Source organism: Psittacula echo, assembly GCF_963264785.1.
Source record: "Psittacula echo genome assembly, chromosome: 3".
NCBI classification, from domain to species: Eukaryota; Metazoa; Chordata; class Aves; order Psittaciformes; family Psittacidae; genus Psittacula; species Psittacula echo.
The window spans coordinates 27,380,282-27,404,540 of NC_137736.1; the positions used below are offsets into that span (position 1 = coordinate 27,380,282).

General features: G+C 43.9%; 1 protein-coding gene across 1 annotated transcript in view; it reads right to left on the reverse strand.

Annotated features, from left to right (window-relative positions):
• APP (amyloid beta precursor protein) overlaps window positions 1–21,411 on the reverse strand; it is a 205,021-nt gene extending 183,610 nt beyond the window's left edge. The window contains exon 1 of the mRNA XM_080613686.1: window positions 21,336–21,411. Within this exon, the coding sequence (XP_080469812.1) occupies window positions 21,336–21,392 (57 nt within the window). The 5' untranslated portion in view covers window positions 21,393–21,411. The remainder of the gene's footprint in view (window positions 1–21,335) is intronic.
• Window positions 21,412–24,259: the final 2,848 nt, after the last annotated feature.

Sequence of the window (24,259 nt, forward strand, 5' to 3'; positions counted from 1 at the left end):
CAGGCCTTTTTGGCCTGTTTTTACAGGACTTGGAAAATTCTCTTCTTCATGCAAATACTATGTTCTATGTCTAGCTCAGGCAACCTTCTCATTTCTTAGACACAAGCTGTCCAAACATGCATCTACCCACTCTTGATCGGCAACTTTTCATTAAAATCTGTCAAAAGCAACTAGCCTGAATAAGTAGACACTATAAATCCATTTCAACAACCACACAACAGATGCATATGATTACACATACAGCAACATCTGAAGCATGAAAAAGCTGACTGATCACCTGCACCAAGGCTTGCATGAAAAGCCAAGGTACAGAAACAGCAATATGAAGATGTTTTCAGAGGCAGCTGTAAAGAAGGAAAAAAAAAAAAAACCACTTAGTTTCTCTTCTAGGTTCAGGACCATTCAGGTCACCGGCAAAGTACTTCTGCATTGAGAGAAACAGAAGATGCTTTAGTAAGAGATACTCAAACAACCTTCTGAACCATTGAAAAGCCACCACCGCCATTGAGCAGGAGACTGAATTAAAGATCTGCAAGGGTTTAGACCACGCTTTCCGTGGTTGTGTTGTACCACTCCAACTATGCTGAAAATCTGGGTCAGAGCTGTGAGGTGGACATATCTAGAAACGTTCCTACTGTAAGACTCCCTTAAAGGATGTCCTTCCCACTCCCCCAAAACAACACAGTATTTTATTAAATACATTAGTAAATTAGTACCCATTTTTAGAAGTCCAGATAACACCAAGTGTTAGGGTCACTGGAAAGGCCAGCGCAGTGGCAGACAGTACATAGTGCCCGCAGGGCTCACCCCACCCTCCAAGGAGGAACATCCCTTGGGGATGCAGCTACACCAGCAGAATGCATTAACTCTCAGATGGTATTTCACAGTACAGTAAGCACATTACTCTGCTTTATCCACTACGGTGGCAAGCCTGTTAAAAATGACCAGTGCCCTCGCCCCACTGTGACTTGCCCAAAGGTGGCATTGCTTTACTCAAACACAGCACTGAGGAAGGCAGCAACTTTAACTGGATGGGTTGAAAAATCCTAAAAACTTGTTTCTGTAAATCCAGATTTGGGGATATGGAACTATTTTTACTGTACTATCTGTATATTAAACTTTTTGCAAAGTCTTTTCAGAAAGACAAAGATACAATGCAAATTACTATAGCTAAAATTTTATGTGATGCAGACTGGAGAGTTAACAGCAAACTACTATAAAAGCAAACAACCCAAATCAATTTTATTTACCAAGTAGCTTCTCCAGACCACCAGTCAAGCACTCCTTCCCTCATTCTTTATTCTGCTGAAAACAGCACATGGCTACAAAACCTGCACTGTTCCAGCTGCCATTCAGACTTTCACAAATCCCAGGTCGCCAGCACAACACAAATCAATGCAAGCATTCATTTTTGGAATAGATCAGTGTTACATGGCTGATGTTTTCATTCTGAACCTGCACATACAATTTCTTTACTACTTCATCATATAATAAAAAAGCACACATGCAAAGCAAAGGTAAGAAGTTCTTCCTCTCTTTGCACAGCACAGTTTACAAGGGACAGAAAGTAGAGTCCGCTACCACAAGACTTGTCTTCCCTTGCCATTAGTAAAATGGGATCAGCTGTAATAAAAATACTCCCTACAGTTCCCCTGAGAAGAAACTACTACAGGCTTTCCTTGGAGAGGAAATGCGGTAAGGAGAAGGGGGACATGACTGAGGGGATGTCAGAGAAGAGGAAGAGAAAGGATGTCCAGTGTTTTTTCTCCTTTTAGCCCACTCCACTTTCAAGGCCTTCCCAGGCAGTTCTGTTGAATCTTGAATGGTGGAAACATAAGATTACAGCACCACAGAAAGTATTTGCTACTAGTCAATCTGAAATACCCCATTCAGCTTTGGAAAACATCTGTTGTGGACAAACAGACTGAGGCAGAGATGGTATCAATTTAAATGTCTACCAAGCTTCAAGTAATACCAAAATAAATGCAGAACCTGGAATGAAGTTGGCTGTCAAGAGCCAGTTTCAGGAACTATAACTAGACTCCATGACAAAAATAGTTCATTTATGTTCTATTCTCTTTTTTCCACATCAACCTTCAAAATCAAGAGATCAGAAAGAAACATCATATTTTCATCAATACTGACATGTTTCTGCATTAATTCAACTATCAAAGCTGATCTTAATACAAATAACCAAAATAATTTCCTTCCTAAATGGATCTTGTTTTCACAAATTCATTGAGGCCATGAAACTAAACCCAGTTTGAAATTGCCAGCAATTAAATCCTTGCTTTAAACTTTAAAGTGTATCTCACACAAAACAGCTCTACAAAACATCCACAAAAATATTTATTAAAAATATTAATTTCTTTCTTGGATCTACAGTCTCCCTCCACATCACCCTTACGTGATAAAAGAAAGTTAGTTACTTTTAACGATGATAGAATCACAGAAGGGTTTGGGTTGGAACGGACATTAAAAATCACCTGGTTCCAATCCCCCTGCCATGGCCAGGGACACCTTCCGCTAGACCAGGTTGCTCAAAGCCCCGTTCAACCTGGCCTTAAACACTGCCAGGGATGAGGCAGCCACAGCTTCTCTGGGCACCCTGTGCCAGCGTCTCAGCACTCTCATAGAGAAGAACTTCTTCTAAATACGTGACCTAAATCTCTGTCAGTTTAAAGCCATTTCCCTTGTCCTGTCACTACAGGCCCTGGTACGAGTCTCTATCTTTTTTGTAGGCCTCCCTTTAGGTACTGGAAAGCTGCTATAAAGTCTTTGTGGAGTCTTCTCCAGGCTGAACAAGTCCAAATCTCTCATCTGGTCTTCACAGGACAGGTGTTTCAGCCCTCTGAGCATCTTTGTAGCCCTCTTCTGGACTTGCTTCAGCAAGTCCATGTCCTTGTTATGTTGAGGGCTCCAGAGCTGAACACAATACTCCAAACAAATAATAAAACCCTCATTACTATTAAATAACGTGCTATTTGATTATTATTAAATAATAACAAACTTGAAAAATCAAAGGCAGTATTACTCCTTACAAAAATGCTACTCCTTACACATGCTGCCTAGAATACCCACCTCTGACCTTTGGGCAAGGATGAAGGGAGGAAAAGAGGGAGACAAAAAGGAAAATTAAAACAGACAGCCTTTTATTTTTCTGCACAACCAAGACTGCTGCAATATACACAACAGCACAGCAATGACAACTCCACCCGATACACTAGCTAAATCCACTGGACAATACAGACCTCTAGCCAGTTTGCCAAGGACACAAGTTAAAGAGCAAAAGGTGGAATTATTTTGTCACAAACAAAACAAACAGTAACCTCAGGACAGTGTCCCAAACAAACCCACAGGCGAAGTGCAAAATGCTCCTTGCCCAACCAGATCAGTACGCTGGTGTTGAGCATCCCTCGCTTCCCTGGAGCAGAACAATGCTTACTTGCAAAACCAGCTGCCACTCAAGCTACAGAAACCACCTATAAACCAAAACACTAATCTTAAGACAGACCAATTCCAAGCAGATTTTCTGTTGACTTCTTGTTTTGAAGAACAATGTTACCTGTTGCACAATCCCAGGGACTATTAGCTTCTTAAGTCAGGATGGTGATGAACCGGATCACAAACCCAGTCGGAGAGCTTCCTCTTCTGCTACCAGCACATGAAGGGCTGAGACAACCCTTTTTGAGCTACCACAGCAACACTGTATGCATGGATCATGTGGATTTTTTTATTACAGAAACGTTATCCCATTTTCTAATTCTCCATTCAATTTATCAAAAAAAATTACAAAAGGCAGAAAATAAACTTGTCTGCGGTCAGGCAGGCTATCAAAACACTCAGTGCAAGCCACAGGATGCGAACGTAACAAGATCACGCAGAGCGCCGTTGGATCTGGTCACACCGAGACCAAATCAATTAAGAGATATCCGCAAGCACCCAAGCTGGCAGTACACGAGACTGAGCAGCCGCAGCAGAGCAACACACTACACGAGTCTGTGCAAAGTCCATCTGTCAGCAAAAACTACATATAGCAGTGGCCTAATTAACACCAACTTGCAGTGAGGACAACACTTAGAGGAACAAACAAGTATGCTTCACACACTGAAAACACAACCCTGAAATAGTTCAGAATCTGAAAACTGAGGCAAAAGCCAAGGCAACAAAGCAAGCTAACCTCTGTGTCCCTTTACAACATGAAACCACCCTGCCTGACCCCCCAGGGATCCAACCAGGGGCTTGCCTGCTTTCAACATTAAAGAGTTAAGACATCTCCCTCTGACAGGCAGAACATTCGACTTTTCATCTCATCCTCATTCAAGAATGGTAACTTGACATTTGCTTTTGTCAGCCACCTCCATGCATTTCCCCTCTGCTGCCAACTTAACACACTGCAACAGCAACTTCAGCAAACATCTGAAAGCCACAAGTAAAAGTAATGCTTAGGTGAGAACATTACTGCATCCATTAAGGCTTATTAGACTTCTGAAAAATATTGCTTTCTTTCTGCGAAAGAAAAGCCTAACACTCAGATGTGAACTGCCATATGCAGCTGTTCATCTTCATATTCTTACAGCTCCAATTTTTTCTCCTTTCTAAAGCCCTGACACACAGCAGAGCCCAGCCATGCAGCATCTCTGTCAGCCCAATTCATTTACAATTACAGGTAAGACAGAACATCTCTTCCAGCAATAACAATGATAGCAGAAGACACTGCAAATCAGTGCAAATCAGTCTAGAGATGCTTGCATGCTGTACACATTCAGTTCCTGCAAGTAAATCTCAGTATTATCTGAGCTGCTACACTTCACCTTTGACTTTATTACTGCAAAGGTCAACTTTAGGATAGTATTAGCAGGCTGAATCTAATTTACTGTTTATTAAGGGGAGGTGTGTTAGATAACCCCAAGCTTACATTTTCCACTCAAGTGAGCAAATACAAATTCAGAGATATTAATGAGCCCTGTGCATCTGACCCTCTCCTCAGATAGGCACTCTACAGCTGGCCATAATTAGCATTACTTATCTTTATAGTACGCATACACGTCAATACACAAGCACGAACACTGTTCACAACCCCAACAGCCTGCAGTGCCACGTCAGACTGTTTGTATTTCACCTACCATAGGCTTTGTATTTCCACCCTATGGTCATCACCCCATTTAGCAAGGGTCATCTTATTTTCACATCTCTGAAGCTATTAACACCTTCACACCAAATAGGTAACAACACAGGAGATGACTTGCCAAGGACTTATAAACAAAAAAACAAAACAAGAAAACCTGAGCTAGCCTTTATATTTTAAGTGAGCAATAATTTCTTTTAATTTTATTAGCGATTCCAGATAGTCAGTACTTAGAAAAAAAGTCCAAAACCACACACACCCCTACAGGTTGGGCATCCAGCTTTGCCAGCTTTAGCCTAGATATAAACATAACATACAAACCACATCAAAACATTCTTAAAACATCCACTTCAAAGCCAGAAAGCAAGCATTCAGCTACTGCAAAGGAGGCAGGAAACTGTTTCTTGCTCTTGCACTGCTCCTTTAAATGATGAACACAACAAACCTCTTGAGGTTAAGAAGGGATGCCTGGGGATCCTGGGTCCCAGCCACATGCTGGCTCAGAACATTTCCTCAGTGCCAATGCATTTGCAGCAGCGGATGTGACAGCGCCCTTGCTGCCCTCAGAGGAATGTGCTTGTAGATTACATGACGGAGTCACTGAAGTGCTTTGGAAGAGATACAGAGTGTTTTAACCAGTCTTTCCCAAATGGGCATATTTTTTTTCCCTTATAAAAAGGGAAGAGGTGCAAAAATAACATCATCTGCAAGCTGAACTTTTCTGCTTACAAACACTATTTAAGACCATATTCCTCATCCCCTTCATTAGGAGCCTTAGCAGAAGGACAGTGATGTGTACTCACAACTTCTGGCCAACAGACATGGCAACCCCAGTGCCTTACATTAGATGGGTGACACAAGAGGCATCAACTCCTTGCATTACAACCACCAGTCACAAGGAAATTTCCAAAGCAGTTTGATACATTTCTTTTTAGCATGTGCTGTTGCATTTCTGACTATGGTTCAGTGACTATACTACCCTAAGACAAACTAAGTGTCCCTACAAGCTGCCATAGCTGGAAGACATTGTCCCTCCCACCACCGCTGCAGCTGAGACTACATTAGACACAGAAAGGACCTGCAAAGTAGAACAGCTGTGCTTCTACCAGTACTCAGTGCATTTCCTTCCAATCACACCTAGTCCAGCCATGTGGCACAGGCACCCATGAGGGGCCAGCATGTTTCAGGCATGTTCCTGGAGAACATCTTCTGGTTGGGTTCCACCATGAAGAAGCCAGCACGCTCCAAGGTCACCCTGCAGCACAGCACCAAGCCCAGCAAGTCAACCCATCAGCCCCATCTTGCTCATGGCTGCAATTTGAACATAAATGCTAATATAGGCACAGAATAAAGCCACCAACTTTAATCAAAAGGGGACACCAAAATCAGACTCACGGAGTTTCCTGAAGCCAAAGTGCTGCATCAACTCACCCTGTATCGTAACACAAACCTATTCCATTCTCTATGCTTGCTGTGGTATCTTCTCCTTCAAGGCTTAACATGCCTTTTCAATGGAGTTTCTCAACTGATAGCAGCACATGTCAAATAGCCAAACAAGACTCATCGTGATTGCTTCCACCTCCCAAGAGGCTCTAACATAGGTGCGCAAAATGTACATCCTAGTCCAAAATAGCTAGGCTTCTGGATGTTGGTCTTTCTTCTTCACTTATTTTTACAAAGTTATTGAAAATAGCTGAGACACCTGTCAGACTTGCTGGCAAACTGACGAGCAGTGCCAAGTCGTATAAACTCATGCAGAACTGGTAGGGGCAGGGAGGCAGTCTCCCTCCAAGCCATAAGAACTGTTCAACTGTATCAGGAATGCCTCGACTCCTAAAGGTATGGGCAAAGCTGACAAAAAGATGCAGCCAGTAGGGGAGCTGTAGTACCCTGCCAAAGCCTACTCTTTGGTCCTACATCAATTCCCCAGGAGAAGGGAATCAGTAGATACCCACCCACCCCCGCTTCTAAAGAACATCATTTTAAGAGCTAATTTTCATTGAGAGAAAATTGTTTCCTTCTGACACCTCAGAAAAATTATCTGTGTGGGAACTGTATGTGCTCACACACAGAGAAGGGAAAACAACAATCCGAGTCAAGCACACCCACTCGCTACCGAAAACCATAATCTGCAGCAGAAGGCAGAAACTCCACCCCTGCACAGGGCTCAAGAGAGGTGCTTCTGCCACGGCATAAAGCAGAAACCTGTGGCTCGCACCATGGCTCTGAGGATGAGGACCTTTAGTCCAGGGAGGCAGAGACCAGGGAGCAGAGGTGGCAGGCACAGCAGAGACTGTGTGGTCATGCCCAGCAGACAAAAACACGAGTTAGTAAAACTTTCCAGCACCAAAGCCAACAGAGGCATGCACTGAGCATCACTGTTCCTAGTGATAAAATCACATGCTTTGCTTGTATTAATTAATGCATCTTTACCATCTCCTCCCATCATTAAGAACCAGCAAGAGAGAGAAATCCACCCTGAGATATAGGTGTGTCCACTAAACTAGCGTTAACGCAATATTTGCTCTATGTGTACCTTCAAGTACAACCCGGCTATATGTTACAGTTTCAGGCAACCAAATCACGTCTACAAAATTAAACCAGCATATTTCTTCACATAAGTCATAACATTGCTTGCATTAGCATGGAAACCAACTACAAAATTAAAACTTCACTGAATATTGAGGGGCCAGTACAGGCTCGCTAGGATGAGGCATTTTCATTCCAAATAAGAACCTCTCCTTCATCAATACTGCATTTTTAGCTATGTTTAAACAAAACTTCATTTTTCCACAAGTGAGCAATTTCTCAAAAATTCCCAGCTGCCTGTTGCAAGTGCCAACAATCCAGCAATTATGATAAGCATTTCTGCACACCTAATCAAAACAATGCGCGCTGTAGAACTGCATTATTTATTCTGCAAACACAAATTCATAACCACTGTGCTGCCTCTGAAAACAAAGCCATTATATCCTTTCCATTTTGGGGTTGGTTTTTTTTTTTGTTCTTTTTTTTTTTTTTTTTAAGGTGTACTGAAACTCATGCAATTAACTTGTCAAATGTTGGTTTACAAGCCGCCTGCCCATTATTGTTACTTGTAAGGGAATACAGCTTGCTTGCAGCATGCTTAAACCAAATCTAGGCATTGCACATAACTAACACCACATACTGTACATAAACATAGCTAACACCAAAACCAAAAAGACCAGTATTTACTATTCTGGGCACCAGAAACATTTTAATATAATACATGTGATCTGACAAAGATGGAAGAATCAGTCTGGGAAGTTTCAAGAATAAAGTATGTCAGAGGGGGAGCTACTCCTCTGGCAAAAAAACACGCACCAAAAACACACTCTAAAAGAACACCACAAAACAAACAAAAAAATCATTGCTTGCTTTGGTTGTTGTTTTGGTGGGGTTTTTTTTTAAACTAAGAAATTTTTGAAGTATCATTTCAGGTCTGAGAGGAAAAGACAGAGGGGAGGGTAAGTTTCTAAGCAGACTAAAACCAGTAGCACAGATTTGTACAAATATGTTAAAAAAGACATGTGAAGTCTCAGTTTAACTCTATATGTGTTCAACCCCTATTTCATTTCTACGCTCTTTGCATCTTCTGTTCTTGATACTCAACATTTCCACTGCAGAGATAAACCCTCTCTGAAAGACATGAGTGTATAACCAGAATACCAGACTTGCAATCAGTGAAACTCACCTATCACCGAACCTCCAATTTAAACAAAGTTTCCAAAGTAACATTTCCAAGAACAAACCCCATAATTTTAAAGGGAGTTCTTCAGAAAGCTGTGTCCTCCCCAGTGTCCTAAAGGAAACATAAAAATCACACGCAGCAAAGCATCTTTTATGGATCTGAAGAGCCAAATCCCAACAAGGTAGGCAGGCTACTCAAAAGCTGTGTACCTTTCCTGCCTCAGATGCATTTTCTCCTTTCAAAGCACAAGCAGAACAACAAAGGTGATGTGGCACACACAATTCAAAACCTTCAATGTTTTCGACACTGTACCAATTTAGATGCCATAAGTGATTCAACTACATAGGGCTGAAAACTCAGAGGCACTTCCCAGAGGAATTTTTATGTGCTTTTTCATAACATGTAATTGGAGCCATGGGAATGGCAGGCTGAAAAATACAAGCCCCTTCCTTTTCTGAACACTTCTGATTCAAAAAAAATCCCCATCAGTTCAGGATTTTTGTACCATTTGGTTTAGCAAAGGAACCTGGTATCCTACAACATACATTGTTAATTCAAACAAAGCAGTAGAAGATTGAATATGCAAGTTATACATTAACAAAATCTATAGGCATTTTAATTAAGTGCTAAACCACCTGAAGATTAGTTAGTAATTGTAAAGCTGTCTCCCTACTCTTGCACTTGATTCTTGTAACAGATTCACCAGCTCTCAAAAACCACTCTTGAAGTTGTTTATTGCCTCTTCCCATTAACTTAGGAAAACTATTAAGTCACAAACCACAAGGCTGCATACAGGGTCTTCCCGTTTTTCCTCCCTTGCAGATCACCTTCAGGCAGACCAGCAATTTGGCTGCCGACATGATTAAAAGCAGCCTCTGAATTAGGAAGCCAGTAACACCATTATGGTTCTTGAAGTAAGACAGCTAGAGTGACAGTTGGGGGTGGTGTCTCTTTGGGGTGTTTTTTACAGGGTTTTGTTGATTTTTTTTTTTCCTTCCTAGGTAAACTTTATACTGCACTGTTTCTCCTGAAACAAGAATTAAAACTGTTAGAGCAAGACAAAAGCAGCCGAATACCAAAAAAGACCCAACAGACACAGCACTGACCCAAAAACATATCTAACATGAATTACAAAAGCATTTATTGATGGCACAATAAATAAGAACAGGAATCTTCACATGTGTAGAAGACACCCAAAAGCCCTGGAGAGACAGCTCCTGACGACACCCATCCATCAGCCAAGATGGGCAGAAGAGCTGTAGAGGAGCAGCCACAGAACTGCAGCGCTGGGCAAGGGGAGGGAGAACCTAAGAGGTGTCTCTACACACTCTTCTGGAATGGGCAAAGTAAAGGCAAGAATTCAAAGCAAATCTTGAGACTTCAGACAAGCACAGGCTGAACAAAACAAATGGTACTCTGACGGACTGGTGAGATAAGCGGAGACACCCACAGTCACTTCAATTTTCTTTCATCTCGCTGGACGAGCTCATACCTTGCCAGAAGCCTAATTCCAGGGAAAGCTGCTGGCACTCTTGGCAAGGGTACCATACTGAAAATTAACTTGTAGATTTCTGATGTGCTTAATTCCTTACCCAAATTTTTCTCTGTAACTAAAAAGCAGTAAGTAATGGACAAAACCAAAGTCTGCACTCTAGCTTAAATGCAGCATTCCTGAGGGCTCACACGGCATTTTACATCAGCCTCAGCTGTCACAGAAACCCTGGGGAGCTATCACTCCTAAGATACATTATTTAGTGATCATCCTCCCAAGGTTTTTGCCTTTTGCAGGCTCAGCCATTTAAAAAATGAGAAGGCTTGAAAATGCATTAAAGTATCCCTTATCTGTTAAGGCCATTTACAACTCAAGCCAACTCCTTAAAAATTGTTCCTTTTAAAATTTCTGTTTTGGAAAGCCACAGAGCTGGGCTAATGCATGAAGCAAAGATGTAAGCAGATACAATCCAAACTTGTTTGGCACTACCCAGCAGCATGAGACATAGTCCCAACCAGCTCAGCCTGCTGATGTCCAGCTCCAACATGTTTTGTTTCAGCAGGACTGATAAAATCCCTATACCTTTCAAAGGGCTCAGAAAGCTTATGACTTAACTTTTATCACAACTTAACACTAAGAACAGACACTTTCCAATTGTTTCTTTGAATAGTTCTGCAAACAGTAAGGCACTTATCTGTGAAATCCCAAACCATACTAAGCAGTTCATCACAGAAAATGCTAGCTTACAACAGGTTTAAATAAAATAAGTAAATCAAGTTTAATGCTTATAATTAGATTTTGGTAACACCAAAACTCTTACCCTAAAATCAACAAGCAAATAACTTACGCTGTATTTGCAAACAGTGTTACTGTCTACAAAATCTTGTAGACGCTGCTGAATTCCCCTTGGGGTCGTGCTTAAAGGCACGGGAAATTCCCCATAAGTATGGAGTTTAAATCCCACAATTTGAACAGGGAACATCTGATCTGACTTCCTGCACATCCCAAGCTATTACATTTCTCTTGTTCACCATGATTAAGCCCAACATCTTGTATTTACTTCTTTGGCAAAAATTAGTTGCACAGTCTTCACATCTGCAGCCAAAAACATGTGTTTCCCCTTCTCAGCTTGCCCCAAGCCCATACTGTCAAAAACAGGTCCTCAGTTTCCTATCTAAGCGCCTTCGAGACAGCAGTACATGGCATGCCTTTCCTTGCCCGATACCTCCTTTTTGTGAAAGCAACTAAAGCGCTGTTCAGTCTTCCTTCTGACAAATTACAGATAGTTTTTCTCATCTGGTTTTACCTTTGGAGATGGAATTTAAAAACTCCTCCCTCCCCATGGTTATTACCTTTATCCATCAGAGCTACAGAGTAACTCCTGTCCCAGCCTTCTCTTTCTTGAGCCCTTCCCTTTCTTGAGCTGATGGGCTCAGCTCCCCAAGCCCACATCTAGCACACAGCACGGTAACATCAAATCTATAATGAGTTTATCTAAACTTGCCCCACAGTAAAGCCTGCTGCTCAGTTGCAGGGTGGCGAGGGGGCAGGAGATGCAGGCAGAGGAGGAGCCCAGGGCAGGAAGCACTGCTGGCTTCACCCAACGCTAATTCTTCCCATGGCCCATTTTCCACAGGCTCCAGGCCTCAACATCCCTCATTAAAATGAGACGGCCACTGAATTACCAGCCTTGATGTCAAACACCAGTTTTACAGCAACAGAAGACTCCTACCCGCTACTGTGGAGTCCCACAAGTCAACTGCTCCATTTAAGTCACATTTTGCCTTTCTACTTATAAAAGGAGTACATAACAGCCTTTCGTTACTCAGAAGTTTTCTTTTAAGTGACAGATTTAATTAAAGCTTTCTCCCTCTTATCAGTTAAGAGATACAATTTCCTTAAAACACATTACAAACAACGCATGCATGCATTTATATTCAAGCATGCGCAGCCCCACTCAAACAAAGATGATGGTTCAGCCAGCCAAGCAGTATGTCAGCTTCAGCCTGCAGAGCCTGGGTCTTGACCTTCAGTATTTTTGCCCATCACCCACAGAAGTTCTGTTAGATTTAAATAGGAACTTAGCAATTTAGAATTTGTATTGTAATTATATATTAATCTAAAGCTGTTTGACAAATCCTAAATCTCATTTAAATACATTTTCAGAAATAGTTTCGATTGTGATTTCAAAGTAAAAATGCCTTGATTTTACCCTGCTGTTCATCAGAGATTACATTTTCTCTCCGACCTCAGATGTTTATCGGATTTTCCTGCAAACACCTTCAGAAAGGCATTAGCTCCTCTGCCCAAAGGAAAGCCCCCCTTTAATTTGTTACGGATTAAACAAAGCCTGTCAGCTATGGCGAGCCAAGAACTGATCATGATGCCAACACACACATGGGTACCATAACCCTCACTCCCTGACCACACAACAGGAGCTGCCCATAATGGGCACCTACCCCTCTCATGCTGACCCATCTCATCTTGGCCATTCACCAAAATAAAACAGCTTGTAACTCAACCAGGCAAGTTCCAGTTTTTATCAGAGATGTCACCTCAGCCTAGATTCAAACAGGCATGACAGGCTAGAGCAGCAGAAGGTGAAACACTTCAATAGCTCAGAGATGTGATCACAGCTATGAAGAACACTTTGCACACGACAACTGACTTTTCAGGCATTAACACTAGCAGGAAAAGGAAAACAAGGTCCCCACAACTTGTATCACCACTATGAGAAACAACACAATGCCAAAGTAGAAACGCATCTAAACAAAAGCGAAAGAGACTGCCACTGTCCAGGTCCCCTTGGGGACCTTCGGAAGTCTTTAAAACTCCCTCAAACACTCCATGTACTCTGGGTCCCTTATTTGGTCTTTGACTTTTCAGGCTTTACAACTCCAGAGCTGCAGAAGAATACCAAAAAAGCTTCGAAACCACCCAACAGCTTAACACATGCTACAGGTCTAGATGCTTGCCAATGCTACACATGCACAAAACACCCTTATTTCCGTACTCACCAATTAAACTATGACCAATCAACATTTAGTACATTTAGGTTTACAACATCTATAAACAAACAAACCCAAACTAACAAATGCAATTTTAAAGCCACTACCTTTTAGCTGCATTAACAGTTTTCTTCTTTTCCCCAGTTTATCTTCCCCTAGATAACACTGTATTTTTCACTGTTTATGAGAACAAATTTACAGGCATTTGATGGGATGCATATTAAAAAGAGGGGGTCTTTTTTCCAAGGAAAAACAAACAACTGGAAGTCATGACTTCATTTACAAGGAGCTTTGAAAATTAATTACAACAGAATCAAACCTTTAACAATTACACATCCAAAAAAATCCCTCCCTCCATGTTTTCAGGTAAGACACAGGGAACAAATGTTCCTATGTTTCCAAGCTACCTTTCAAACAATGAGAAAGAAGAATGCTGTAATACTACTGTATCAGCTCAGTAATCTCTATTTGAGATCTAAAGCTAAAACTACAAATAAATTTACTCAACTAAGCATAGAAAGAAGAACAAGTTAGCCATTTGTCTCAAAACTGAATTATGGTATCTGACAAAGCAAGGGCAGGGGGGAGGATATCAGCCCTTTGCAGAAATCATAATTTAGAGGAAAAAAAAAAAATGTTATAAGGGTCAGAGCTTCAGAATGAGCAATCTCTGCTTCAAAAATGTGCTGATAAGGTAAGAGAAGGTTTGCTGCACGAACAAAGACAATGTGATAGCATAACCAGGAGATTGGGAATAACTCCAAAATCCTGCCCCATCTCTACTTTTTTGTTTTGTTTTTCTATGTGTGTCCACTGGATACCACTACTAAATTTTGAAGGCGAATGAGGAGACAACTTTCACCTTCACTACCAAAAAAATACCCAAATTAATCGTGTATTTCAAACCTATTAGCACCAAATAACTGTATTACCTAAATCTGAGCTGTGTATCTGTAAAATCCTCCTTCATAGTTTGATAAAGTCCAGTATTAATACAGTTCCCAAACAATGCAGGGTTTTGTTTACTCTGCCCCCTGAACCCATCTGGAACTCCAATTAAACATACACTTTGCTCTACTGATTGCAATTCCAAACAGAAATTATGTAAAGCATACAAACTGTCATACTGGATCACGCTGGTAGGTGCTCTGAAAAGAAGCAATTTTTAAATGCCTTTACTAACAGGTACAACCAGGTTTGCCCCATTCCTGTCACGTTATCTAGTGTGGTTGAGTAGATAAACTCTGCTCTAGGGGAAAACAGACTAGAAAAGGATGAATAGAGAATTCCTATAGCTTGATGATACTTAAAACTACTGATACAATAGTTTTACAGCATTCTTCTTTCTCATCGTTTGAAAGGTAGCTTGGAAACATAGGAACATTTGTTCCCTGTGTCTTAACCTGAAAACATGGAGGGAGGGATTTTTTTGGATTAGCTCAAAATGGGTCAGTGGAAACTGAATAGTTATCCATCCCTAAATGAAACGCCTTAGGGATTTCCACCTTTTGCAGTGACTTGATGCTAACTCTTAGCAATCTGGAACTAAAGAAGGGTTAGCTGTGAGACGACTGCTCATACTCTGCTGCAGGTTACAAGAAGGAAGCTAGTGGATTAACACCTTAATTAAATGCTATTACACACACTTCAGCAAACACGGTTTTAGAGGTTCATGCTCTTCCCCAAAGCAGCTCCTTGCTCTTTCAGCTGGGCTAGTTCAACTGCTTGTGCTCATTTTCCAGCTTTGGTCTCTGAAGCATCTGTCAGAAGATGACATCTACCAAAGAAAGTACAGCTTATTTCTTTCAATGTGGCATAAGATGCCATAAGATAAAACCAGCCTAGAGATGGGTCAAAGAGCACTGAAAAGGCTGAGCTTACATAGTGGTGGCCATTGGTGGAAGCAGGAAGAGCAGCTTTCAGCAGCCACCTCCAGAGCCAGGCAGGCTGCCAGCTGAACAGGAGTGTTTAACTACCACTTGAAAGGAGCAGCCAGGTAACAAAAAAACATCCTTCATATGCTCCTCTGTTTAAAGCTCAGCTGTTCCAGTCCATGGAATGCCATCAGTTCACTAGAAGGTTTGCTTCTTTTGGACAGCCTTGTAAATTACCACCGCAATCTACACCTACCTTTCAAGTCCTCAAGATCAAGTTCTCCTGAACTTGCTGGGAGGACCATCAAGAAATCAAAAGCCAGAAGTCCTGCTTCTCAGAAGAACTCACAGCACTTATAAAGCTGTTACACTGTGAGCTACAGTAAAGAAACCAGCAATACCTGTATCTATCGCTCTCCTGTTTCTATTAATCAAAGCAGGGCAAGAAGCCTAAAACACACAACTGTAGAACAGCAGTGTCCTTATGACCAGTAGCTGGTTTGAGGTTTTCTCCCTTTCTAAAAAGCATCACTTATTCTAATACCTTTGCATTCATGCTTATCATCTGGAAAGTATGTTTTCTGATCCACTGCAAGATAATGACATTAATTAATTAAATTTAATTAATTATATTGAGGAATGTATTGCCCCTTACCCATATTTCCATCAGGTGAAATTTGGATTTGTACTTATTTGAATCATTGTCAAGCATGTGCTCACAACATGCAGTGTGTCAAAACAATCCTATATCCTCCATATAGCAAGGAGCTTGAGGTATGGCATTACTTTTTTACTAAACACTCATATACACACACTAACTGACTGTCCCTACAATCGATCCCCCTGAAAAGAGGCTATTATCCCCCTTTATTTCATTTCTCTTTTTTTATATGACTAAATTCTCACAAGGAAAGGAAGCTGGTTTTGGTACACTGGAGGCATCTCCAGAGCTTTTGGAATCTACAGCAGAGCACACCAAGATTTAATAACCAGGTTGGTCCCTAAAAGGTTATTTTTAAATGAAAATCAATGAAAAAAAGATGACAAATATCCAGGTTGCAGAACCAATGTCACACTATAATCAAGGGCAGAAAAGTGACTTATTTAGAGCTGAAGACTCAAAACCACATACCAGCCATTACTGGCTGATATTCTCAACTGGTCTGGTATCACCAAAAGGGATGGAAAATTTGTTTTCAAACTTTAACTGTAGTTGTTTCTAAAGGAGAATCGGGGAAGGAGGGCAGATTCTAGATCAAGTTGTGAGAACAAGGCCTCATCAAAAGACTTCATTTAATTATAAACAAAACCAAAAAGCAGGTCAGGGTGAAAGCTTAACTTCTATTAAGAGGAGTCCCTTGTTTCCAAATTATTCCAGGCTCAAGCTTGTTACCAACATTGCTCTTGGCAATCCTCAGACTGGCAGCAACTGTTGTAAACCTTTCATTGCAAGAGCATGCTCTAACAGTTAACCAAGCTTACAGGAAGTCATTCAGTATTTTTTTCAATTTGCTTTACTTCTAATCTTCTTATACCATGGGATTTTTTTTCAAAATCCCCAGACTTTAAATCCAATAACACACAGCTCTAGACTTACATGCTAAAACCACACCAGACAGCTCACCTAACTTCAATGAACCTATTACCATATACAGATCCAATTATATTTTTATCAGGAGCAGTCTAGAACTTCATCTCTTCATTATCTGGATATAAGGAGATATGTAAGTAACTACTGGTTGAATACATCCTATACACTAATATAATGTATATACACAGATGTACACATATGGTGATTTTAATGTCATACATTAATTATGCAAATATATTGGGGATTTCAATTTACATTTTCATACATTATATAGACACAGGTGATTTTAATGCATTATGTGTATGCATACATAGGTATACATATACACAGACATATGAAAGATACAAATACTTTTTTATTAAACCCAAATACAGTTTTTTTGACTCCTGGATATTACATACATTTTTTGGAAGATGTGACACGTCAAAACAACACTTGCTCAAAGAATTCAGGATTAAGGATGTAAATTAAGCCTAGAGACACTGCATTAAAAACAAACAAGTAACAGCTTGGAGACATGTTTAAATGCAGAGGTGAACCAACCAAACCAAACGTGGATGAGGCAGGGTGCCCAGCAAGCTTACACAGATTCTGTTCTTGGAGCTCCATTTTCAAGACACAACTGCAGAAAGCCCTGAGCAGCCTGGTCTGATCCCAGAGCTGGCCCTGCTTTGGGCAGGGGTTCAGACCAGAGACCTTCTGAAGGATCCTGTGATCCTATCTAGTAATTTCTTAATCAAGTCTCCACACCCAACAGTTTGTGTTAATTATTTTACTGAGTAACTAAAAAAAAAAAAAAAAAAAGAAATTATTCTGCTCAGAAAAACAGCTGCCAATTCACCATGCAGTTACATGAAGTTACAATGTTCTTCAGCTATTTTGCTAAGCTTTGTATTGGAAAAGAACTGCCAATTACAAGAAATTGCCATCCCTTTTCTTCGTACAACTTACGAACCAAACTGTTTATTATCCTTTACAGTTTATTAAATACATGCAAAGGGAAGTCATGAAAAGCCATCAAAGATGATCTATACTACACAATGCAACTCCAATCAATTACAACTGATTAAGAAAGATCACTTGCATCTGTCATATAGATGGCTCATGGGAAAAAATGGAAATAAGAATCTGTCAGCTCCCTCATGTTTTCATATCTGTTTCGTGAAGCAGCACAACAGCTGATCACAAACCCCCCCACTCCCCCCCCAAAACCACATTTGAAGAGAAAGTGAGTCTCAAAATCATCTGTTGCTTGTTAATCAAAAGGCAAATGAGGGAGCAAGGGAGTTGCTGCATTTTTCATTCATCTCATTTATTCACCTGATTGCCAAGGGTCCTGATGGTGCATCAGAATCCACAACACCTGCCCTGCCCCACTGACGCACACAGCCACTCACCCCATCACAGCAGCATTTTAAACAGGCAGTGCAACAAGGGACCCTCCAACAAATGCAAAGATTTTGCCAGGGGAACTCAGGAACAGAACCAATGGGAAGAGAAACCAAGAGCCTGTAATGGAAGCCAAGGAAAGGCTTCATTCCCCTTCCCATGTTACAAAGTCATTTCTGAAGGTCTGCTTGAAAACCAAACAATGAAGAAAGAAGTATTTGGGGTCTTCCACTTAAAGAAAAAAATTTAAGAAAAAAATAAGAACCTATAAAGCACTACGTTATCCATTAAAAAAAAAAAAAAAAAAAAAATCTGTCAGGCAATGTAATTTTTGTCAACTAATCTTCCGAGAGCCAGCCTGCATGCTATCAATGCGTTAACTTGATTTCAGTCAGCTGGTAAAAGAGTCTCACTTACAAACATGGAGCTAGAGCAGCGAGCAGAACAGGCATGGCAGAAATGCCAATAACCTCAGTGTGCCGATTAGAAGAACCTGGATCATTCACGTACATTCACATGGTTACATTTATCTATCGAAATCAGGCAATTAATGGAAAGGTACTAAATGGAAAAACAGCTACTGAAAAATCCAAGTTTTGAAAATTATGAGAGCTCTTGGCTAATGGATTTCCTAACCCCAGTAAGTATGATTCACCAGAGTGGCAGAAGCAGCATGCTAAGCAACCACGACATCACCACAGCATCGCTAAGGAGTATTTCCTTTAAAGCTGCATAAATAAATATTAATCTACCTGCAATTTTAGAAAGGAATTCTTCATGTGTAATATAGAAAGAATTTGTTTTGTTCCTGCTTTCCCTCCTCCTTATACCATTCCCTGTAACTGTAAAAGCAAAGTGCAGATTCTTTCCTGCTTTCCGGAAAGCATTTTTTAAAATGGCAGGTAAAAATGTTTCATTTCAGAAGATCTAAAGAGAACCTAACTCAAACATCAGTCTCACACTTTAGTGTAAGAAGACAATTTCAGTGCAGTAAATGTACATACACAATTCGTACTATGAAATACCTTTTTATTACAAAAACACTTTCCAAAATGTCAGCCTTTGAGTAACAAAACTGACAAATGCTGGTCACAAGACAACCAGATGTTAAAACCTACCCAGCTATCAAACATTAAAAAAAAAAAAAAAACACAACCAGGATAAATGCAAAGCTTCAGATGTTTCATGTGGAATGACAGAACAAGATCGAAAACTGCTGCAAAAACATCAGTGCCCACTGAAGCAAATGCTTCAAGGCGAAAGATGTCTTTGAATATTCTGGATTATCACTGAGGCTGACACCATTGCGGAGGTCTCCAAGTAGACTCTCCTTTGGCCGGTTTTGGTGCAAAATCCAAGCCCCCTTTCTTGTGAGCACCTTTACAGTGGCAATGCCTACATACCTATCTGTAAGGCCAGGGTGACAGGGACCCAACAGAAACGCCCATCCCTCCGTGGTCTATCCTGATACACAGTCTCAATAGTAAAACCTCATCTTTTACTTCAGCCGTGCACCCAAGGCAGAGATTTGCTTCTGCTGCACTCGGACAACAAATGGTTGCATCAAGCTGATAAAACCCAAATGAGTTTTGGAACTGGAAGCTTTAAACCTCTGAGCATCTTTACAACTGCTCAGCTTGATAAACGCTGCTCAACACTGGCAAAAACACTCATCGAAGCGTGAGCCTGTGGCTGGCAGCCTTGGCACCGGGGATGGCGAGCCAGGATGAAGAGCTGTCTCCTCTTGTGTGTCAGGCACCAGCGCCCCTCCTTGGAAGGGCACCTGAGCCACAGGGCTGCATCCCTCTCCCCAAGGGACAGCACAAGCTTTGCTTCCTGTCTCAAGGTTGGCATTCACCTCACTTCTCCCACCCTTGAGCCCCTAGATGCATAAGCAGGGATTAATACTAGATAAGGGCAAAAACTGAGGTCTCAAGGCCAAGGTCTAGCAACCAGGGACCAAAAGAGACCAGAAGATAACTCCCCCACCTTTTTGTGTGGAGGAACACCGACACCACCCATACCGGCTCCTCTTTGAGGTCGGGACTTGCGCACCTCACCAGGATGCTCCCGGCTCCCCTTTCCCCGGCAGGAACCGCGGTGCGCTGGCACCCCCGGCCGGAGGGGCGGTACTGGAGACCCCTTCCACCCCCAGCCCCACACACAGGGACCCCGGTCGGAGGGTGGAGGCAGGCCAGGGCGAGCAGGCGCGGCCCCGGAGGGGCGCGGGCGGCTGGCGGCCGCAGCGCGCACGGCGGCGCCTCTCTGCTGCACTGCAGAGGCGCCATCTTCTCGCGGCTCCGTGCCGCCCGGCACCGGCCCGCGGGGGTAGGAGGAGGAGCAGAAGGGAAGAAGGGGAACACGGCACGGCTCGGCCACCGCCCCCTTCCCACGTAGCCCCGCGGCCGCACCGGCAGGACCCCTGCGCCAGCCCGCGGGGACCTCCCCACCGCCGTCCCGCACACCTGCCTGCGGGTGCGCCATGGGGGAGGCGCTGCCCTGCCCTCCCCCGGCAGCACCCCCGCAGCCCGGCTCAGCGTCCCCCGGCTCCTGCTCCGCAAGGGGATGTCGCCAGGTGCCCCGGCCGCAGCGCTCCCACAGACAAGGAAAGTTTCCCTTCCCAGCCCCTGGCGGAGGAACCCCCTCAGCGGATCCGGCGTCCCCGCGGGGCGCGCTCGCCCCTTCCCCCACCCTGCCTGTCGGCCGGCGCCGACGCCCCGACCCCCGCCCGCCGCGCCAGGCGGCTCCACGGGCGGCGGCCGAAGTTAACGAGGAAGCGCCCAGCAGCTGGACAACGAAGGGAGCCGGCCCCGGCAGCAGGGACGGAGCCGGCCGCCCGCAGCCCGCCTCGGACACGCGTGGCGGGGGAGGCTGGTGCCAGTCCCGGGCGCTCCCAGCCCTTTTCCTCCACGCCGTCCCGCTCGGCGGGAGCGGCCCTATTGTTCGGTGGCAGGAGGGCAACGGCAGTCAGCAAAGAAGCCCCCCGCCACTCGGCTGCCTGAAGGTGCCGACGAACCTCGCCCGCCCCGCCCCGCGGCGGCCGAGCCCCGGCGCAGAGGCGGCTGCGGGCAGACAAAGCATCGGAGAAGCGGAGGAGAACGGCAGGGAAGCCGCCGCCCGGCCGCTCCCTGCCCCGCTTACCTCGAGAGCCCGAGCGGCGCCGGAGGCCAGCAGCAGGAGGGCTAAGTGGGGCAGCATCGCGGCGGCCGGGAGGGGGGGGGAGGAAGGGAAAGAGGGAGGCCGGCCGGCGAGAGACGGCAGGGTCCGGCTGTAAATCCGCGGGGCCGCGCCGCTGCCGGGGCCAGCGACTGAGCTGCGGCGGCACCAGCCGAGCGGCGCGGCGGGGCCGGTCAGCTGATGGTCCGGACCGCCCCCGAGCGGGCGGTGCGGCCCGGCCCGGCCCGGCTCTCCCCGCCCCGCGGAGACCCCTAGCGGCGGCGCCCGGTCGGAGCAGTGCCGGCGGGAGGCACTCAGCGTCGGCGAGCCGGGTGCGGCCCCACCTTTCTCTTCGGGCCCACCGCACCGCGGCCCCCGTGCCCGGCCACCATGGGCTGAGGCCTGAGCAGTGAGGCGGTTCCTCAGGCCTGGGCCCGGCTGCTCGGTGCGGCCTCGGACTGGCTCCCAGGCTAGCCTTAAAGCATTGTAGAGGTTGCCCTCGTAGTGATAGTTCGCAGCTGTAGAATCCTTCTCCTTGGCTGCTTGGGAACCATCGATAACCGTTTTAAAGCCACCGCACCACCCTGCCCAGTGCCGCTGCCGGAGGGTCCCCTTAGGAGTCCCAGGGCTTCGGTGCACCATCACCCCTCTGCAGTGTTGTGTACAGGAATGCAATTGCCATGGTTGCAGGGTGTCCACAAAAAGAAAAAAAACAAATCCAAAAACTTAGGTGATCTAGAGGCTGTTTAACAGGTTCTGCCTCTCCTGGCAAGGCCACACACCAGCCTGGGATCTTCAGTCGCTATCCAGGTAGAGGTGATGAGCTGTATGGAGGGCTATACCTGAAATGCCAGAAGCCTAAGCCTCGTGCTCATCAGCATAGGGAGGCAGCTGTGGTCCCCATGGTATTCCTTTGTCCACTGCTAATTGCAAGATCAATGTGAAATTTGTGGGACTGCTATTGGTAACAAAGGCATGTGGGAGCATCGGCAGAGCAGAGGTTTATTGCAGTTGAAAGAGAAACAAATAAAACTAAAATGTAGGGCTTTTGTCAGCTTGTAATCAGGAGGCCAAAGCAAACTACTTTCTTGGCTTCTTAAATATTGGTATAGTAAACCTGTAAAGAGAGCTGAAAATGAGTATTAGGAGAGTTTCATGTTGAAACAGCTGCTATTGTATCCAAAATTCATCATGACACCACTTGACCCATTCTGCCTCTGACTGGTGGACTCCATGGTAGCATCTCTGCTCCCGCCAGGGCTCCAAAGGTGGCAGCTAGTGGACCCACCCTGTAATAGGGACCTGCACCCAGGCCACGTAAGCAGCAGGAGGTTGGCGTCTCCCTGGCATATGGCTCAGATCAGAAGCCCTGGCTCTGTTGTCCTCACTGCCACTATCACACTCATCTTCTGTTGGAGTCAGAACTGAAATCCACCGAGGCTCTTGGCCAAAGTTGCACCGGATGCAGACAAGTGCTTGCATACCAGGGGAGAGCAACCTGAGTTGCTGTGTGCAGGCAGGCTGCAACATGCTGAGGGAGACCCTAGCACGCTGTGTTTTGTCCCCACAGCCAGGCCTTATACAGTTAGAAGACTGTTCTTAGACCAGTATGAATCTTCTCATTCAAGTGAACAAACCAGCTACGTATGAAGGCTTTGGGGAACTGCTTGTCATGCTTACTGAATTTGAGAGATCTCTGACAGGCAGATAACAGATGAGGCTCCTCCCTCCCCCCCAGACATACAGATCTGAAATATATCCAACAAGTGCAATTGGTAGGTGCTTTTAAGAAACACACACCAATGGCACAACACAACCGAAAATTAAAATGAGTTAAACAGCAACAGTGGCAGGTTTATCTGTAATAATGTAATAATGTTATCTGCTTCTTGGGATAATGATCACATGGCTTTGAGGGGTTAGGAAAGGATTTGCTGTGCACATGTTTCTAATTGGTTGGCTTCTACACTCAGCCATTGGAAAGGCAGTGCCATGGTTGCAAATAACCAACATCCTGCTAAAGCTGATGGAGGTGATTCAAAACCAGTTCTTTCCAGAAACAATGGAGGCAATCAGAAGGAAGCTTTCTGCGTATTCTGGGGGGAGAAAATATAAAAATAAAAAAATAGGCTTTAAAATGGGATAGATGGAAGATCAAAATAGATTCATATAGCCCTTTTGTTGTAAGTTGGCTTGGCAGGTCTCTGTAGTCACTTCCTCCTAGTGCTGAAATCAAACATTATTTCCACTGCTGCTTCTCTGGATGAGCCAAGCCTGATTCCTTCCTCACAGTGGGCAGACTGGAGGTTCTTCCTCCCCAGTGGCTGGGAGTGGGGCAGACGAGTGGGATTGCACACCTTGGGGGAGAGCAGGGAAGTTCAAATGAAAAGGTAGGGAAAGGCAAATGTACTGGAAGACATCTGTAAGATAGGTGTTTCCATTTACAGCCAGTAAAAACCAGTGACAATATCCAAAATCCAGTGACAATATTTGCTAAGATTTCATGAAGTTAGCTGTGCTGAAAGGTCATAACTAAAGACTCTTCTGAAAGCTGTTTGTAAGGTGTGCGAAATTTGGAGATGACCTGCTGATAGGAAACAAAGCAGAGATTGTGTTTTATTTTCCATTTTCTCTTTTCAGGATCTCTACAGAATGTCCAATACACTTTTTTCCTTCCTTTCCCTACTTGTCATCTCAGTATATAAATTCAGTCTTACCAGGCCTTGGGAGCTGTTCCAGCTGGCATCCAACGAAGCCCACTACCACCTCACAACAGAGTGAACAATGGAAATGGTCTTCCTGAGGATGAGAGCAACACAGGTTGGATCACAGCATGATGGGACTTACTTTCGAATCTAATAAAATGCTTTCAGCATGTAATCCCACACTTCGATCAGATGTGATTTTCC